General features: G+C 53.6%; 3 protein-coding genes across 3 annotated transcripts in view; 1 reads left to right on the top strand and 2 right to left on the bottom strand.

Annotated features, from left to right (window-relative positions):
• LOC110469778 (uncharacterized) overlaps nucleotides 1-17,053 on the bottom strand; it is a gene marked incomplete at its 5' end in the record, with an annotated part of 706,345 nt that overhangs the window by 279,809 nt on the left and 409,483 nt on the right. The window lies entirely within an intron of this gene.
• LOC144248772 (uncharacterized) overlaps nucleotides 1-17,053 on the top strand; it is a 157,129-nt gene that overhangs the window by 108,962 nt on the left and 31,114 nt on the right. The window lies entirely within an intron of this gene.
• Nucleotides 6,702-7,634, bottom strand: LOC144248753 (olfactory receptor 14J1-like). The gene has a single exon (XM_077790745.1). The coding sequence runs from the start codon at nucleotides 7,632-7,634 to the stop codon at nucleotides 6,702-6,704; it is 933 nt and encodes a 310-aa protein (XP_077646871.1).

The raw sequence follows: 17,053 nt of genomic DNA on the forward strand, positions 1-17,053 counted from the left end.
ACACTGTAGGGCCTGTGAGACCAAGGGACCATTGTGACACTGTGGGGCCTTATGAAACCAAGTGTCTTTGTGGCACTGCAAGGCTGCATGGAACAAAAAACTACAGGGTGACACTGGAGGGCCTCGTGTCATCAGTGGTCCATTGTGACACTGTGGATCCAAAGGAGACCAATGTGACACAGCAAACCACCATGGTCCAAATGTCCATTGTGACCCTACAGGGCTCATGGAACAGAGGAGTCCCATGAAATTGTGGGGCCTGGGGAGCCACGGAGACCACTGGGACACTGCAGGGCCTTGTGGAACATAGGGTCAATTGTGACACTGTGGGACCCCATGGAACCAAAGCACCATTATGACACTGTGGTGCCCCATGGATGCAAGGTGCCATTGTGACACTATGGAGCACCATAAAACCAAAGAAACACGGAACAGGTCTGGATGGTTTGGCTTCCGGAGGACGACTTGACTGATCCAGCTTACCTGGGCATGTTGAGGATATCTTCTCATCTCCTACTGGAACACTGCAGCTCAGGTCTTTCCTTCCTATGGAAAAGGACTCTGCTTCTCCATCAGGCACCCATGGCCAGAATTCAGATTTTATTTCCAAATTTCCTTATATGCATGGATTGTTCCCATAAGAATATTGCAAGGACAAGTCTGGCTGGCAATGGTTTCATGAGTGTCACCTCCCATCTGTCCACAAAACACTGGGGAAGGCTCCATGCTTTCCCTCCTATGGGAAAAATCTGTCCTGCTTCTCCAGGTGCCCATGGGTGAAACTGGGATTCTGTCTCCAAAATTCCCTATATCCAAAGGCTGCCTCCAGACAAAATCTGCCATTCCTGACAAATCTGACTGGCCTTGGCCTAGAAATGCTCTCACCTGCCTTCCAAACAGTGGGGCTCTGTGCTTTCCTTCCTATGGAAAAGAACTGTCCTTCTCCTGCAGGTGCCAATGGCCATATTGGGATTTCACCTCCAGCACTGCCTGTTGTGACAGACTGGAGTAGATTGTTGGCTGGAAACATTTCATGTGTGGGGGAGGAAGGGGCAGGTCCAGCCTTGCCCTGCCCTGGAACCCCAGCCCTGCCCTGCCCTGGAACCCCAATCCCCCCAGAGCCTCTATCCCAGCCCAGCAGTGTCTGCCAGTCCCTGGCACAGCACAGGCAATGCTCCACAGCCACCTCTGGAGCCCCAGCCCAGCTCCTGAGTGACCAAATGACCCCAAGTCCCACCTGGGGGAAGGTCCCAGGAAGACCAAGGGGTATTTAAGGCTGACCACAAGGCAAGCACACATCTTGACCCTACCTCCTCTTGGAATTTCTATCTGAACACTGCTGGAATCCAGGAGATGGTAGCTCTGTGTGTACTTCTCTACACCTTTTATGTCTTTCTCTCCTTCTGTGTCTTCTTCATCTATTTCTGTACCCTTGCCAAATTTGAGTAACATAAATGGCTTATAGTTAGTGATGTTGAATGGGCCAATTCAATGCTTTGAGAAGTGTTTTTTGTTGACTGAATATGCTATTAAACCTTTTCTCAAAGTTTCTCAGATCTTCTATGTTGCCAGTAATGGCTGTTTTGTTGTTTTGAGCTCCTGATAATCTCTTGTTGGTATTTCTCCAGTGCATCCAACTCAGAGGACACAAACAATTGTCATTCCTTTCAAATATCTCCTTGAGAGAGTTTTTATTGTATGGGGGTCAGGGCTTGTGTGTCCTGCTTGGCACAGCCCAGGCAGGGCTTTCACAGCCCCATCCCACACTCCATTTCCCAGCTGGAGCTGCTGGTGCCTCTGAGTTCTGCTGCCCCAGCCCCAGGGACACTCTCCTTGTCTTCCCATTCCCCCAGGGCCTCTGGGCAGGGATGGCCTCAGTGGGGGCTGCTGACATCCTCAGCAACTTGGAGGCTGCTGCTGAATTTTCCTGCTCCAGAGGCTTCTTCAGCCTTCAGTTCTTCAGTTCAGGAATTCAGTGCTCCAGGACTCATTAACATTCAGAACACCTTAACAAGCCAAACCTCTGGGAATAATTTGATTTAAGTTTCCAAATCCTTTGTGGTTGGTTAGGCGGATTCCATTAGTGTAGTTGAAATGAATGAATTTTATTTACACAGGGAGTGCGAAACCATTTTTCAGGTCCCTGTTTGATTTTTTAGTTAATACATTGATATGTGCAATCTCCAATTGACATTGAATCCAAGTACCTCCTCATGCAGTTTGAATAGATATGAAAATCAAGACCCTTTGTGGCTGACAATCCATCAGACTCTGTCCCTACCCCCACCCCACCATTTCCCCCATTCAAGCCCTGGCACTCAGAGCAGCCTTGTGCAAATCTGAGCTCCCTCCAGCCCAGGCTGCACCTGCAGGTTTCAGCTCCTGGGCTCCAACTCCCACCTGCTTTCCTTGGAGAAGGAGCTGCCACAGACAAAGAGGGATGTTCATTTATTGCCAGCCAACAAAGCCAAGGGAAGGCACAGCTCCATCCAATGCAAAAGTAATTCCTCTGCTGACTATTAAATCCACTTTGCACAGCAGACAGTCTCAGAGCAATGGAAAACACCTTCTGTGCCCAGCACTGATCCCAAGGCCCCCCCAGACCCTCCCTGCCCCGATTCTGCCCAGCTTTGCTCTTTGCACACACGAGTCACAGGCTGAAGTCAGGAGCTCCCTCCATGCCCAGAGGGGGGAAAAGAGGGAAAGTGGATGAAGAGCTCTCCCGTTCAGAGCCAAGGTCCAAGTGCCCCTGCAGGGGGAACCACAACTCATCAGGTTTGTGTCCTTTGGGCTCAGGGATGGTGACACTCAGAGGCACAGAAAGGTTTCTTGCCAACAAACACAAGTTGAACATTTGAACAGTTTAATAACCATCACAGCTCTTCCCTCAGCTCTCTGGGATGTCCCAGCAGCATCTGACATGTCCCCCACCCCAAGGGATTTCCATACAGGAACAGCTTCAGATAAAGACATAAAAAAAGGTAGTTCTTAGATAGATTTAAGAACAATAAGGATGTTGACTTATATAATATTTATATTAATTTCGGGAAGATTCGGCAACTCCCTGAAGCTCAAAGCATGAAAACAGTCAATTGAGAGGTACTTGAATGACCAGATAGCATCAGGTGGAGGAAATCTGGGAGCAGCAGGAAGGACATAGATCCAGATGAACTAGTTAAGAGATGTCCTTAGACATGGCTATTTCAATAGGAGAGATGGAAACACCTGAAGGAAGAGGGAGAGGAAAGAATAAACAGAAAATTGGTGACAAAAGTAGAAGGCAATGTCAGTAATTTCTCCTCCTGCCATTAGTACACTTGAAGAAAATTCCTGCTCAAGGTGGGAAAACTTTGCCATTTCTTAAAAGCACTGAAGTAACCTAGATAATAAAAATTTGCTTCCATAATATGAAAAGTACAAGTATTAAAACCTGTGTCCCTTTCCAGACAGACATCAGCTGTGTGCCCATGAACAGGCAGTGCCACTTGTGCCCTGAGGTGCCGAGCTGGGATTGGATCTCTCAGAGAGGAGCTGAGGGAGAGCAGAGCACCTTGCAAGCTGCAGGTCCCTGCCAGCCCCGCAGGGCTCCTGTGCCATCAACATCTGCTCTGCTCCAGTCTAGAACAGGGCCCAGCATGGTGCCGGGACCATCAGAGAGCTGAGGTGTGTGCTGGAATTACATGCCCTCCCCATGGCACAGCAGCCCTGCATTTCCCTGCTCCAGCCTTGGTCTCCAGCACAGCCATGGAGGCTCTTTGGGCTCCTGAGTGTTCCTGCAGCCCCCAAGGGCAGCTGAGCTCTGCCTTGGGCACAGGCAGCCCTGGCCAGCGCAGGCCATGCTCAGCAATTCCTTGTCTGTGCCCGGCCTTGCTGCCAGCCCCGGCAGTGGCTGCGTGGCCCCTCTGTGGCCCTGTGCTGGCCCAGCCATGGTGCCACAGCCCCTGTGCAGCCCAGCCCAGGACAGGAGCATTGCGGCTGGGAACGGCCCCTGTGCCGTGGGGCCCTGGGCAGCCTTGGGGCTCTGTGCCCCATGGCCTCCCTGCTGGGCAGCCTCTGCCAGCTCCTGCCGAGCCCGTGGCACCTGTGGGGCTGCACAGACAGCCCTGCCCGGGCTCTGCCGGCCTCGGGGCCAGCAGAGAGGCGGCCAGGGCTGGCCATGGCCGGGAACAGGCCCTGAGCCCCGCAGGAGGATGGAGCTGGGCCACAGCCAAACTCAGCCCAGGGCAGAGCTGGGCTCAGCAGCCAGGGCTGCCCAGGGCTGGCACAGACAGAGGCTGGCGCTGACAAATGTCCTGGGCCCCTCCCTGCTCTGTCCATGGCCCAAGGGCACAGAGCAGCCTCCTCTCTCGGGCTCTTGCCTGTTTTCAATGCCTGCCCAGGCGCTGGCCCTGCCCCACAAGGCCTGGGCTGAGTCCTGCCCCTGCCCGCTCAGCCAGGCTGAGATGGACACTGATGGTTTCTGTGCCAGGCTCTCCCAGCCCAGCTCAGCTCCCTGCCAGCTCTGCCAGCTGCCCTGAGCTCTGGGCAGCACCAAGGGCCTCTCCCCAGCACAGCCCAGCCGGCTCTGGCCCCACAGCTCTGCTCAGCCCAGGCTGCTCTGGGCACTGCCCCACGGCCTCAGCCCCTGCCAAGGGCACAGCAGCAGCTGCAGCTCAGCCAGGACTCAGCCCCACCATGGGGGAAGGGGCTTGGCCAAGGCCAAAGGAGCTCCCTGGCTGCCCTGCTCCCCTCTGCCTGAGGTGCTGAGAGCTCTGCAGCCCCTCCTGCCATCCCATCTGCCCAGGCCAGCACAAGAGCCCCGGCCCTGGGGCCCTCCAGAGCTGCTCCTGCTCCAGTCCCAGGGCCCATCCCAGAGCTGGGGCAGCCACAGAGCTGTGCCCATTTCTGCTCATTGCTGCTCTGATGGGGATGCATCCTCAGCCTCCTGGAGGTTGCTGATGAATTTTACTGCTCCAGCGGCCTCTTCTTTCTTGAGCTCTTCAGTTACAGAATTCAGTGAGAAAAGCCCATAAATAATTGTTCTAAATGAAAAAAAAAAAAAAAAAAAAAAAAAAGCTGCTGGGAATATATTAAGTTTTCAATACTTCTGTGGTAAATGAAACAGATTTCGGAAGTGTATTCAAAGTGAATATACTGTATTGAAAACAATGCAGAGAGAACAGTTTTGTCCTGTTTTCTTTTCCTGTTTTTCCTGTTTATGGACTGATATCAGCAATGTCCAATTGATATTGAACCCCAGCATCTTCTAATGCAGTCTGAACAGATATGAATATCAAGACACTTCATGGCTGACAATCAATCAGACTTTGTCCGCACCAACTCCCCACCATTTCCCTCATACTACCCCTGGCACTCAAGAGTCTTTTCTTCTCAGAAAGGGTGAGTGGGCATTGGAATGGGCAGGCCAGGGGGGAGGTGGCAGAGTCACTGTCCCTCTCCAGTGGCACTCAGTGGCATGGTCTGGGTGACAAGGCAGTATTAGGGCATTGGTTGGACTTGGTGATCCCAAAGGTATTTTCCAGCCTATTTGATTCTGTCATTCTGTGATGATTGGGACACTCTGGGGCCATTGTGAACCTGCAGGGCCTCATGGAACAAAGAGGACCATGGTGACACTGTGCAGCCCCGTAGAACCAGGGCTCCATTGGGTGGTCTGGGGCCAAATGGAACCAGGGAGTCCCTGTGACACTGGGTCCTGGTGGAACCACAGAAGCCATGGTGACACTGTGTGGCCTCATGGAAACAAGGAGTCCATTGTGACACTGAGGGGACTTGTGGAACCACAGAGAGCATTGTGACAGTGTGGGACCTCGTGTGACCATGGGGCCTTTGTGACACCCTGGGGCCCCATGGAACCAAGGGGCCACTGTGAAACTGCGGCACCAACGAGAACATTGTGACACTGTGGAGCCCCATGGGACCAAGGAGTCCATTGTCAAATTTTGGGGCTCCACGGAACCAAGGAGACCAGTGTGACAGTGCAGGGCCTGGTGTAACCAAAGGGACATTGTGACACTGAGGGGCCCATGGAACCAAGGACAGCTTTGCAGATGACACCAAGCTGGGTGTGAGTGTGGATCTGCTGGAGGGTAGGAGGGCTCTGCAGAGGGACCTGGACAGGCTGGATCCAGGGCCCAAATCCAACAAGGTGAGGTTTAAGAAGTCCAAGTGCCGGGTCCTGCACTTTGGCCACAACAACCCCTGCAGTGCTACAGGCTGGGGACAGAGGGGCTGGACAGCAGCCAGGCAGAAAGGGACCTGCAGGGACTGATGGACAGCAGGCTGGACATGAGCCAGCAGTGTGCCCAGGTGGCCAAGAAGGCCACTGGCTCCTGGCCTGGATCAGGAATTTTGTGGCCAGCAGGAACAGAGTTGCTGTGCCAGCACTGATCTGCCCCCAGCTCTGCACACAAACATTGCTGCTGCAGCTCCAGAGAAGGCAATAAACGGGTCTCTCTGGAGAAAACTGCTGGGAGATTCTTTAGTTCCTTGAAAGCCACCAGTAGTGCAGCCCCTCATTGACACAGTCTGGCACAGGGAAGGTGTAGAAAAACAAAATGAGAAATGGCACAAAAAAATGACATTTATTGTAGAAAATATGAAAAAAGAAAAACAGAGGAAAAAAATCCCCATAACTAAACCAAGAAGAAGTACCAAAGATGACTTTTACTACAAGTGCTTTGCATAAATTGACCAGCAGTTTAATGTCCCTTAAAGCAACCAACCATCAGTCTCCTCAGTGCAGCCTTGAGCTCCTGGTTCCTCAGGCTGTAGATGAGGGGGTTCAGGGCTGAAGGCACCACCGAGTACAGAACTGACAGGGCCAGATCCAGGGATGGGGAGGACACGGAGGGAGGCTTCAGATAATAAAATATACCAGTACTGAAGAACAGGGAGACCACAGCCAGGTGAGGGAGGCAGGTGGAAAAGGTTTTGTGCCGCCCCTGCTCAGAGGGGATCCTCAGCACAGCCCTGAAGATCTGCACATAGGAGAAAACAATGAACACAAAACAACAAAATAATAAACTGCTAGTAACCACAAGAAACCCAAGTTCCCTGAGGTGTGAATTGGAGCAGGAGAGCTTGAGGATCTGTGGGATATCACAGAAGAATTGGCCCAGGGCATTGCCATGGCACAGGGGCAGGGAAAATGTATTGGCTGTGTGCATGAGAGCATTGAGAAAGGCACTGGCCCAGGCAGCTGCTGCCATGTGGGCACAAGCTGTGCTGCCCAGGAGGGTCCCGTAGTGCAGGGGTTTGCAGATGGACACGTAGCGGTCGTAGCACATGATGGTCAGGAGGAAATACTCTGCTGAAATGAAGAACATGAAGAAAAAGAGCTGTGCAGCACATCCTGAGTAGGAGATGTTCCTGATGTCCCAGAGGGAATTGTGCATGGCTTTGGGGACAGTGGTGCAGATGGAGCCCAGGTCGCTGAGGGCCAGGTTGAGCAGGAAGAAGAACATGGGCGTGTGCAGGTGGTGGCCGCAGGCTACGGCGCTGATGATGAGGCCGTTGCCCAGGAGGGCAGCCAGGGAGATGCCCAGGAAGAGGCAGAAGTGCAGGAGCTGCAGCTGCCGTGTGTCTGCCAGTGCCAGCAGGAGGAAGTGGCTGATGGAGCTGCTGTTGGACATTTGCTGTGGCTGCACATGGGCACCTGTTCATGGAGAAAGGGACAGTGAAGAGTTAGAGGAGATGCCTGTAACGAAAGTTAAAGCCATTTCCCATACACCCTCCTCTGTAACACAGATGTATACACTTCTGTATTTGAGAGTTTTGTGATTTTCTTTTTATGCTGTCTCCATGTTTCTCCTGGTATTACTGGATATCAGAAACCCTCGGCATATCTCCATCCCATTGATGAATACAGTGAGTTTTCTGAAGAAAGATGATGAGTGGAGACTAAGAGGAGATGATTATTCATTCTGTTTGGAGCTTCTCTTGGCTTTCATTTTTCTCACATGAAGGATGTTCACACTCCCATGTTTCTCTTATAAACCCTCAGGTACAGGTAAGAGCAGATGGATCCACCACAGCCCAGCTCCACATTTGTAGCCAAGGACTGACCTTGCTCATTTCACCAACCCAGCAGCATTTTCAGTGTCACAACACCTCTACCTTTCCCCATAAATCTCATAAATCAGAGATTCTCTAGGACAGGTTGGCACCCGGCATTGAAGCTCCCAGCTTGGACTGAAATCTCAGGGACACTTCCAAGTGTCCTTCTGATGGCACTGGATGAAGGGAGGTGCAGCTTCTTCCCTGGCTGCACTGCCAGCATTGCCCAGAGCCGGGCACTGGGGACAGCTGTGTCACCCTGAGCCAGCTGTGCCCCCTGCCAGAGCCCCCAGTGCCGGGCAGCTGCTCCCAGCCCTGTGCTCTGCAGAGGGAACTGGGCCCGGGGCTGCAGAGCTGCCCCACGGCTCTGCTGCAGCTCTGCCTGCACAGGAGGGGCTGCACGCCTTGGAGCCCCGGCCCTGAGGGCAGAGGCTTGGCTGGGGCACAGGAGGGAGGGGGCTTGTGCAGAGGGAGGGGCTGCACTGGAGGGGATCCTCTGGGCATCTCTAAACTCTCCCTGCCTCAGCATTTCTGGGATTTGTTTTCTCTCCTTCCCTGATCTTCTCTCTGCTTCCTGGAGATTTTCCACCTGCAGCTGTTTCCCTGTGCCTGAAATCTCCCTGCCAGCACTTCCAGACCCCAAATCTCTGTGCACTCTCCTTGGCCTGACAGAACCCTGCCTGTTTGCAGGGCACGGGCTGGGGGCAGGTTCTGTTTGCAGCTTGGAGAAAGGACAGCTCAGACTGAGCCTGATGGGCCCAGCAAAGGTGATGCTGGTGCTGTCCATGGACAGAGTGGCTGAAAGCACATTAGGGATCTCCTGTGAACCTACAGATCACTAAAAGTAGCAGTTCAGATGTCTCATGCACTTGTCAATATTCATAGTCAACCTTTAATATTTATCCTTCTTTCCCTGCCACTCTTCAATAGTAGACAGCTGACTACAAATTCTTAGGAAATTTCCACATTTTTATCAAAATCCTTGTCTTGGAAATATTCTGTGACTAATCAGAAGCCCTCAGTATGTCAGAGCTTCATGAGCATTTCACCTCCCCTGCACCAGAAATACTCAGTACTCACAGGATCTGTGGGCATTGGGATGTTCCAGCTTTAGGAGATCACTGCAGGAGCTGCAGCTGCATTGTCCTGCAGACAGAGGTTCCTGTTCCAAGGGCTGGCAGTGATTCTGCCCCAGGCACTTCTCAGCCCCTTCCCAGCCCTGACTGATTGAAGCTCTCTGTGCCTCTGTGCTGTGCCCGGGTTGGCTGCAGGCAGTGCCCCAGCCCTGCTGGGCTGGCAGAAGAGCTGCTCAGCAAGAGAAATGTGCTTTTGAAGCTCTGCTTGGTTACCAGCATCACCCTCTGTGCCAGGAGCCCAGCCCAGCTTACCAGCACAGACACAGCACAAGGATTTTAATGACCCTCTCAGGGGCTGCTGTTGTTTTCATTAGTCTCATTCCCAGAGAGTGTGCTCAAAAAACTTCTCAAGAACTCAAAGTGTGATTGAAACACTGAAGTTTCTTGGACTTTTAATGGGTCCCACTGAGGGAAACGACTGAGAAAGTGTCCCCAAGTAGAGCATAATGCTGGAGCAGAGATGACAGCAAGGGACAAGCAAGGGGAAGGTGTCTCTGGTGCTGAGCAAACCTGGATGTGTTTCAGGAATGCAAAGGGCCCAGGCCAGAGCCCCAGCCCCTGGCAAGGCAGATCCTGTCCCTCCCTCATTGCTCAGGGCTCTTCCCGGGATGGGCACTGGCATGTGGGGATGTGCAGTGCCAAGGGCAGGACCATGGGGCGGCCCCTGCCAGGCTGCTGAGCAGGGACAAGGAGGCACTGAGGCCCCAGGGCTGCAAGGGTCACTTGTCCCCTGGTGGCCTCAGGCCCAGGGCCAGCAGCCATGGCCAAAGGGCTGCACAGGTTGGCTCTGTCAGGGCCTTGCAGCTGCTGCACATCCCTGAGCCCTCTGCAGCCCAGGCTGTCCCACGGTGTCCCTGCCCTGCGCCTCTGTCCCTGCAGGCTGTCGTCACCCCCGGCTGCCCCACCTCGTTGGCCCTTCCTTTGCTGGCAGCTCTGCCTCCTGCTGCCCCTGCCTGGCCACACTAAACCTTGGGCTGCTCCAGGCTCGTTCTGGGGACGTGTTGCACCACAGCCCTGCCCTGGGAGGGAAATTCCTCTCCTCTTGTGTCCAGTCTGGACCTCACCAGCTGCCCTTGGCATTAATTCTTTCTTTTTCTGGCTGCTCTCTTCTATGTCAGAAGGCTCCGCCATCTCTGAAATCACCCTTCAGTCCCTCCCAGGGCTCTCCTCTGCTGTCCTTAGTCTCCACCCCACTGAGCACAGAGCTCCTTTGTCCTTATAGAGTGGTCAAGTGCCCGAGGCCAAGAGTACCCAGACAAGAGGGACAGTTCTTTTCCACAGGAAGGAAACCACAGAGCCCCAGGGCTTTGAAGGCAGATGAGAAGCTGTCACCAGAGGCTAAGGCAAGTCTGACCTGTCTGTACCTGCAGCTTTTGTCTGAAAGCAGCCTTCGGATATATGGGGAGATTTGGGGTTGGAATTCCATTTCAGCTGTGGGTTCCTGGGCTTGAATGACAGCTGTCATGGGAAGGAAAGGGTGGAGTCCCAGTGTTTCAAAGGCTGATTAGAGGCAGCCCCAAGGAGGGCAAGGCAGCCAGACCTGCCAGCCAGACCAGGGAAGAATCCTTGGGCAGAAAGAATTTGGGAGGCCAAACCCCACTTTTGTTTATGGACATCTGGATGAGAAGGACAGTTCTTTTCCATAGGAAGGAGAGTACAGAGCTCCAGTGTTTCAAAGGCAGATGAGAGCTGGCCCAAGGGAGCCTGGACAGTCCTGGCAGGTTTTGTCTGGGAGCAATCCTTGCATATAAGGAATTTTGGAGGCAGATTCTCAATCTTGGCCATGGGTGCCAGGATGTAAATGATGTTTGGTTTTTTTTTTTTAAATGGCAAGAAAAGCACAGCCCCCAGTATTTTGAAGGCAGATGAGAGGTGGATCCCAAGAGGTCATGGTCAGCCAGAGATGTGAGCCCTGGCAAGTTTCATATGGGAATAATCCTTGGATATAATCAAATTTGGTGGAGTCATCCCAATTTCGGCCATAAACCCCTGGAGGAGAAGGACAATTCTTTCCCACAGGAAGGAAAGCATGGAACTCCAGGGTTTCAGGAGCTGATGAGAAACAACCCTCAACATTCAAAGGTCACCTGGACCAGTCAGGTGGCCCCCAGGAGGCTCAGCCAGCCAGACCTGTTCCATGCTCTTGTATTCTTGGTGCCCTGCAGCATCACAATTGCTCCTTGGTTCCTTGAGGCCTGTAGGATCACAACAGAGCTTTGTAGATCTTTGTTCCCATGAGGCCCAGTGATATCACAATGGTCTCCTTGGCTCCACAGTGGCACAATGGCCCCTTGCTTCCATGAGGCCTTGCAGTGTCAAAATGGTTTCCTTGTTTCCATGGGGCAATGTCCATTGGTTCCATGAGGTCACGGAGTCTCAAAATGGTCCCTTGGTTCTGTTGGGTTTCCCAGGATCACAATGGCCCCTTGGTTCCACCAGGCCTGGATGTGTTGCACTGGCCCCTTGCTTCCATGGGGACCTGCAATGTCACAATGTCCGCTTGATCCATGAGACCTGGCAGTGTCACACTGGCACCTTGGTTCTGTGAAGCCCTGCAGTACAGAATGGATCCTTGGCTCCATTGGGCTCCTCACTGTTACATGAGTCCTCAGTGCCACGGAGCCCTGCAGTGTCACAGAGCTCTCCTGGGTTCCATGGTGCCACACAGGGTCTCAAGGGCCCCTCAGTTCTACAAAGCCCCACAGTGTCACAAGGGCCCCTTGCTCCCATGAGGCTGGGGCATGTCACAATGGTCTCATTGGTTCCATGAGGCCCTGCAGTTCCACAGTGTCCCTTGAAGTGTCACCATAGTCTCAGCGGGTTCCCCCACTGGTTCACAATGGCCTCCTTGGTACCATGATGCCCCATAGTGTAACAATGGTGTCATTGGTTCCACAGTCGGAATGGCCCCGTGGTCTCATGGTGCCCCACAGCCCCTTATAGAGCCCCACAGCCCCTTATAGAGCCCCATAGCCCCTTATGGAGCCCCACGGGCCCTTGTGGAATCCCACATTGTCACTGTGATCCCCTTGAATCCATGAGGCTGTGTTGTGCTACAATGGCCCCTTGGTTATACAAGGCCCTGCAGTGTCACAATGGCCCCTTTGGCTCCAGTGAGTCCTGAAATGTCATAATGGTCTCCATGGTTCCATGAGGCCCCACAGTGTAGCAATGGACTTTTGGTTCCACAAGCTTTCGTACTGCCAACAGCAGTCTCCTTTGTTTCACAGTGTCACAAGGGACCCTTGCTTCTGTGAGGTTCAGTAGCGTAACATGGGCGCCCTGATTCCACGAGGTTGTGTAGTGTCACAATGATCTCCTTGGTTCTGCAGTGTCACAATGGACCCTTGGTTCCATGATGTGCCTGGCCCCTCACAGCCCCTCACGGCCCCTCACAACCTCTCATGGCCCCTCACGGCCCCTCATGGCCCCTCACAGCCCCTCACAGCCCCAGGCGTGGGGCTCCTCCCCAAGGAGAAGGGGTCGGGCCCTGCTGTTCTCCTTTAATTTCAGTCCCTTCCCAGTGCCGAGCAAAGGAAGGCTGGAATGGAGCCTTTCCCAGCCTTTCGCTCTGGGCTGGCTGCGGGCTGAAGCTCTGTGCCAGCGCTGGCCGAGCACCAGCAGCCCTGCAGCCCCGGCCTTTGCTGTGCCGTGTCCGTCCCTGTCCCGACCCCGCCCGGCTCTGGCAGCAGCAGCAGCCGCAGCGCAGCGGGCGCCGGCCCGGCCCGGCCGGGGCTCCCGGGCAGGAGCAGCAGCAGCGCCGGCCCCTTCCCGCCTGCTCCTGCCTCGGCTGCCGAGGGCTTTTCCAGATGGACTCTGGAGCAGAGCAACAGGCACCCGCACACAGCCCTGGCTCCCCAGGGCCCGCCTGTGCTGCCCCGAGCCAGCCCCCAGGGGAAGGGAGGATCGGGTTCCAGCGCTGTTTTCAGCGCTGTTTTACTCACCCTGAGCTGACAGCAGGAGGCTGCTGCTGCCTTCGCCTTGGGAATTGCAGATCACGGCTGCTCTCGCCCTTCTACTTACCACCTGAATTTTATCCATAAAACTGCAAGTGCCTCTTTCAGTTGGTGCTACCCACAGTGCTTTCATGACAGCAAAGTCAGTATTTTTGTTGCAGGCATAAAGATCAGCAGATACTGGAATGCCCACCAGTTCCTGAGCACTAAGGTGAGGGGAATTAAAGCCACACAGGCCACATTTGCAATGCTCAAACACAGCCCTGTTGCTGGTGCTGATGAAATAGAATAAACTGACAGAGGCCATTACAGAAATTGCCTCTGCAGTGTGGAACTAAATTTAAACATCCACCAAAAGAAACAGAAACCAGAACTTCTCAATTTGCTTCATTTATTCTTCCCAGCAGCAGGAAATGTCAAAGCCCAGATGTGTTTTCCCTGCTGGTGAGCACAGTGAGAGCCCAGCCTGTGCCCAGTCCCAGCGGGAACCTGAGCCCAGCCCAGGGAGCTCAGCGCACGCGGGGCCAGGCCCAGAGCCCCGGGCACGGCCGCCCATTGCGGGGCAGCGGCGCAGACGGAATGTCCTGCGGCCCAAACCTCCTGCTCCTGCCACACAGCGCTCAGCACTCTCCCCCTCCTCATCCTCTCCCAGCACGACACAAATTCCAGCTCGGAGGAGGCTTCCCCAGAGTGGGCTCTGGCTCCTGCTCCAGCCTGAGTGTCCCTGCAGAGGAACAGGGCATCTTTCAGGCACTTCCACAAGCTCAGGCTTCTCATTTCATGGTGAATCTGGGATGGAAATGTGCTTGTTAATAAAGCCAAAAGCCATGGGAATGGACTAGTAATTATTAGAAGAAAAACACCTTTCTTCCAGGCAAGGTTCACCGAGTCATTGCCTGCATTTCTCCTTTTCAGATTCTTTCAGTCGGCTACTCTGAGAGGTCCAGCTTGTTCTAGTGCTTATCAGGAACTGATTGTACTCTTGATTTATGCATCAATGCACCAGATGTGGAATCATCTACACTGAACTCAGAAACAAACTCCCTCTATCAGAGCATTTTCACATTCCAGATAATTTTCAACATGTCCACTGACAGGCTGGAATTATTATTATTACACAACTCTAAACTTTGGGCTGCAGGCTCTGGAGATTCTTTCTCTGAATTCAGCCAGGTTTGTATTTCCTAACAATTCCTGGTACCACCTCCTGTTTTCTTAGCCTAGAACAGTAACAATGAAAACCTTACCCCCAGCACAACTCCCCAGACCACCAGTTAAAGAAAGGACAAGCTGTCAACTTCTCCAAACCTTTGTCCTGCTCTGCTGCAAGAATCCTGCAGCACACAGGGTGTGGAAAGCCAAGAGAAGCTGCAGTTGGTGGCACATCTTGTGACAGGAGCTCGACCTCATTTTCCAGGAAGGGTTCTTGAGAAGAGCAAACAGGACTGTGGAGAAGATTCCTGAAAAACTAAAACAGCTTTCCAGAAGTGAAATGAAAATGAAAAGAAACAATCTGAAATGTTTTCCCCTATTTATTTCTATGCTCCCCTTTTCCATCTTGTTCTCCATCTCATAAATTCCAAATGCATGTCACCTCTAAGACTGGTGACTTAGCAAGTTTTAGACACTCTAACATACCATGAGCTACACACAGTTTGCCTTCCCCTGTGTTTGTTGGAAAGCAGTGCTGGAGCCATAAGAGCAGTGCTTGGGTCGGGCACGAATCCTGCAGCCAGGGAATGTGCCCCGCCAGTGTGTGACCCTCAGCAGGACAATGCACAGCAGCGTTGCTGGGCTGGGTCTCCATGGAGCCATCCCAGGAGCAGCTGCTGAGCTCAGAAGCCATCGCAGCCAACACCCAGCTCCAAAGGCCCTTGGCAGGGTGGGCTCCTGGCCTGGCTGTGTGTGCCAGGAGCCGGCAGCGCTTGGTGCTGGGAGCCCAGGGAGGGCACAGAAACGCTGGGTGAGAAATATTGGGGCACAGTGAGATGGGCGAGTGCAGCCGGCCAGGGCAGAGGAGCAGCGTGCACAAGGGGCACAGTCCGTAGGAGAGATGGGCAGGGCTGGGCAGGGCTGGGCAGGGACAGAGGCACCCAGGCCTTTGTCCCTAGGCTCAGGCAGCACCTCTGGAGGCCCTACAGAAGGAACTTTCCTTGGTGGGGCTGCACTTTGGTTCTCCCTTGCCCCTCCCTAAGGAGGATGGCAGGGGTTGCAGGTTTATGGCATTTGTCCTTGCTGCCCCTCACATCCCCCTGCCACACAAACAGCCCCGAGCCACCCGTGAGGGACAGGCCCTGCTGTGCCTGTCTGGGCTCAGGGTTTGGCCTTTCTGCTTCCCCCAGCCAGCCCAGGCCTTGCTCAGCATTGCAGTTCCCTGCTCTGAGCCTTGGGCTCCCTGCAATCCTGGCCTGAAGGATCTGCTCTCTCCAGTCCCTGGTAGCCTTTGGCAGTCCCTGTCTTCAGTGGGGCCCAGTGATGCTCCAAGGGACTAGGAGTTTTGCTTATGACTCCTTGAGCAGCTTCTTCAGCCTTCTCTCATTGACTGAGGATCCTGGGCTCAGCCCCAAATCCACCATAGGGATCATTAAAATACAGAAAGCCCTCAGGGGAGCTTTGTCTTCATTCAGTGGTCTGCAAATCCCCAGGGCTTGTGCAGCTGATTGGAGCCAGTTTGGAGTTCTTGTAAGGAGGAAGATTTCCAAGTGCACCTCCTGAATTTTTTTCTTTTATAAAGGCAATATTTTTTTGTTTTCCAGTTCAGAGAAGAGCTTATAGAAGCATGCCCCAGGTGATCTTGATGCTGAAGTTCTCCTTAGGAGGTCTGGGCTTGCAGAAGAATGAGCCCCTTGAGGACTGACCCTGTTTGAACAAGCTGCTCCTCACCCCCAGCCTCACCATGTCTGACATCGCCCACCTGGCACTGACATCCCTGTGCCCTGCAGCAGAACATTGTCCCTGAGCTCTGCAGCTCCATGTCCCAGCCCATTGCACCGTGTCCCACCTGCTCTCCTCAGGGCTCTGCCTGCACACAGGCCCAGGAGAAGTTTTTCTCTGGGGAAGGAAAGAATGGAAAAGCCTGAGCAGGTTTCCTAAACACCAAACCCCACTCAGGAACCACCTGCTCAGTACAGGCTGCCTGGAATGGTGTCACCTTTCTACAAGAGACAGTGTGACCAGAAATGATCTCTGGAAGCATTCTCTGAGTCTCCTAGCTGAATTGTCTGTTCCCGACCTTTCCCTGAATCTCTGATGCAGATGGAAGCTGCTGGTGCCATCCTCACCTTTAACCTCTCTTTGGAATGCAAACAGATTTTCCCAGATATGTTAAGCACTATTTGCTCAATGTTTCTATAAATTTTTCTGTCACCAATGGAATGAAAGGGCCATTTTGGCACTGAGTGGGTGACATGGAAGCAAGGAGTCAATTGTGACCCTGGGGTCCCATGGAACCAAGGAGCCACGGTGACACAGCAGGGCCATGTGGATCCAGCGGTCCATTGTGACACTGTGGATCCAAGGAGACCACAGGGACACCCCCAGAATCTCATGGGACCAAAGAGTCCATGGTGACCCAGGGGGGCTGCATGGAGCCAATGGTCCATGGTGACACTGCCCATCCAAGGAGGCCATTTGGACACTGTGGAAGCTCATGGAGCGAGGTGGCCATTGTGGCACTGAAGAACTTCATGACACCAAATATCAATGGGGACACAACAGGGCATCATGGAACCCAGGAACCGCTGTTGGCAGTGCAGAAACTCATGGAACCAGGGGTTGTTGTGACACTGCAGAACCAACACAGCTGCTGCACCTTGTCCCCTGCCCTGCACAGCTCCTTGGGAGGCACGGCAGGAGCAGCACCCTGGGAGCCTCGGGAATGCCCCTCTGGGATCCATGGCACAC

Source organism: Lonchura striata, unplaced genomic scaffold (genome assembly GCF_046129695.1).
Source record: "Lonchura striata isolate bLonStr1 unplaced genomic scaffold, bLonStr1.mat Scaffold_85, whole genome shotgun sequence".
Taxonomy (NCBI): Eukaryota; Metazoa; Chordata; class Aves; order Passeriformes; family Estrildidae; genus Lonchura; species Lonchura striata.

Excerpts from the sequence above, each read along its gene's own strand:
- LOC144248753 (XM_077790745.1), bottom strand. The coding sequence starts at position 7,634 with ATGTCCAACAGCAGCTCCATCAGCCACTTCCTCCTGCTGGCACTGGCA.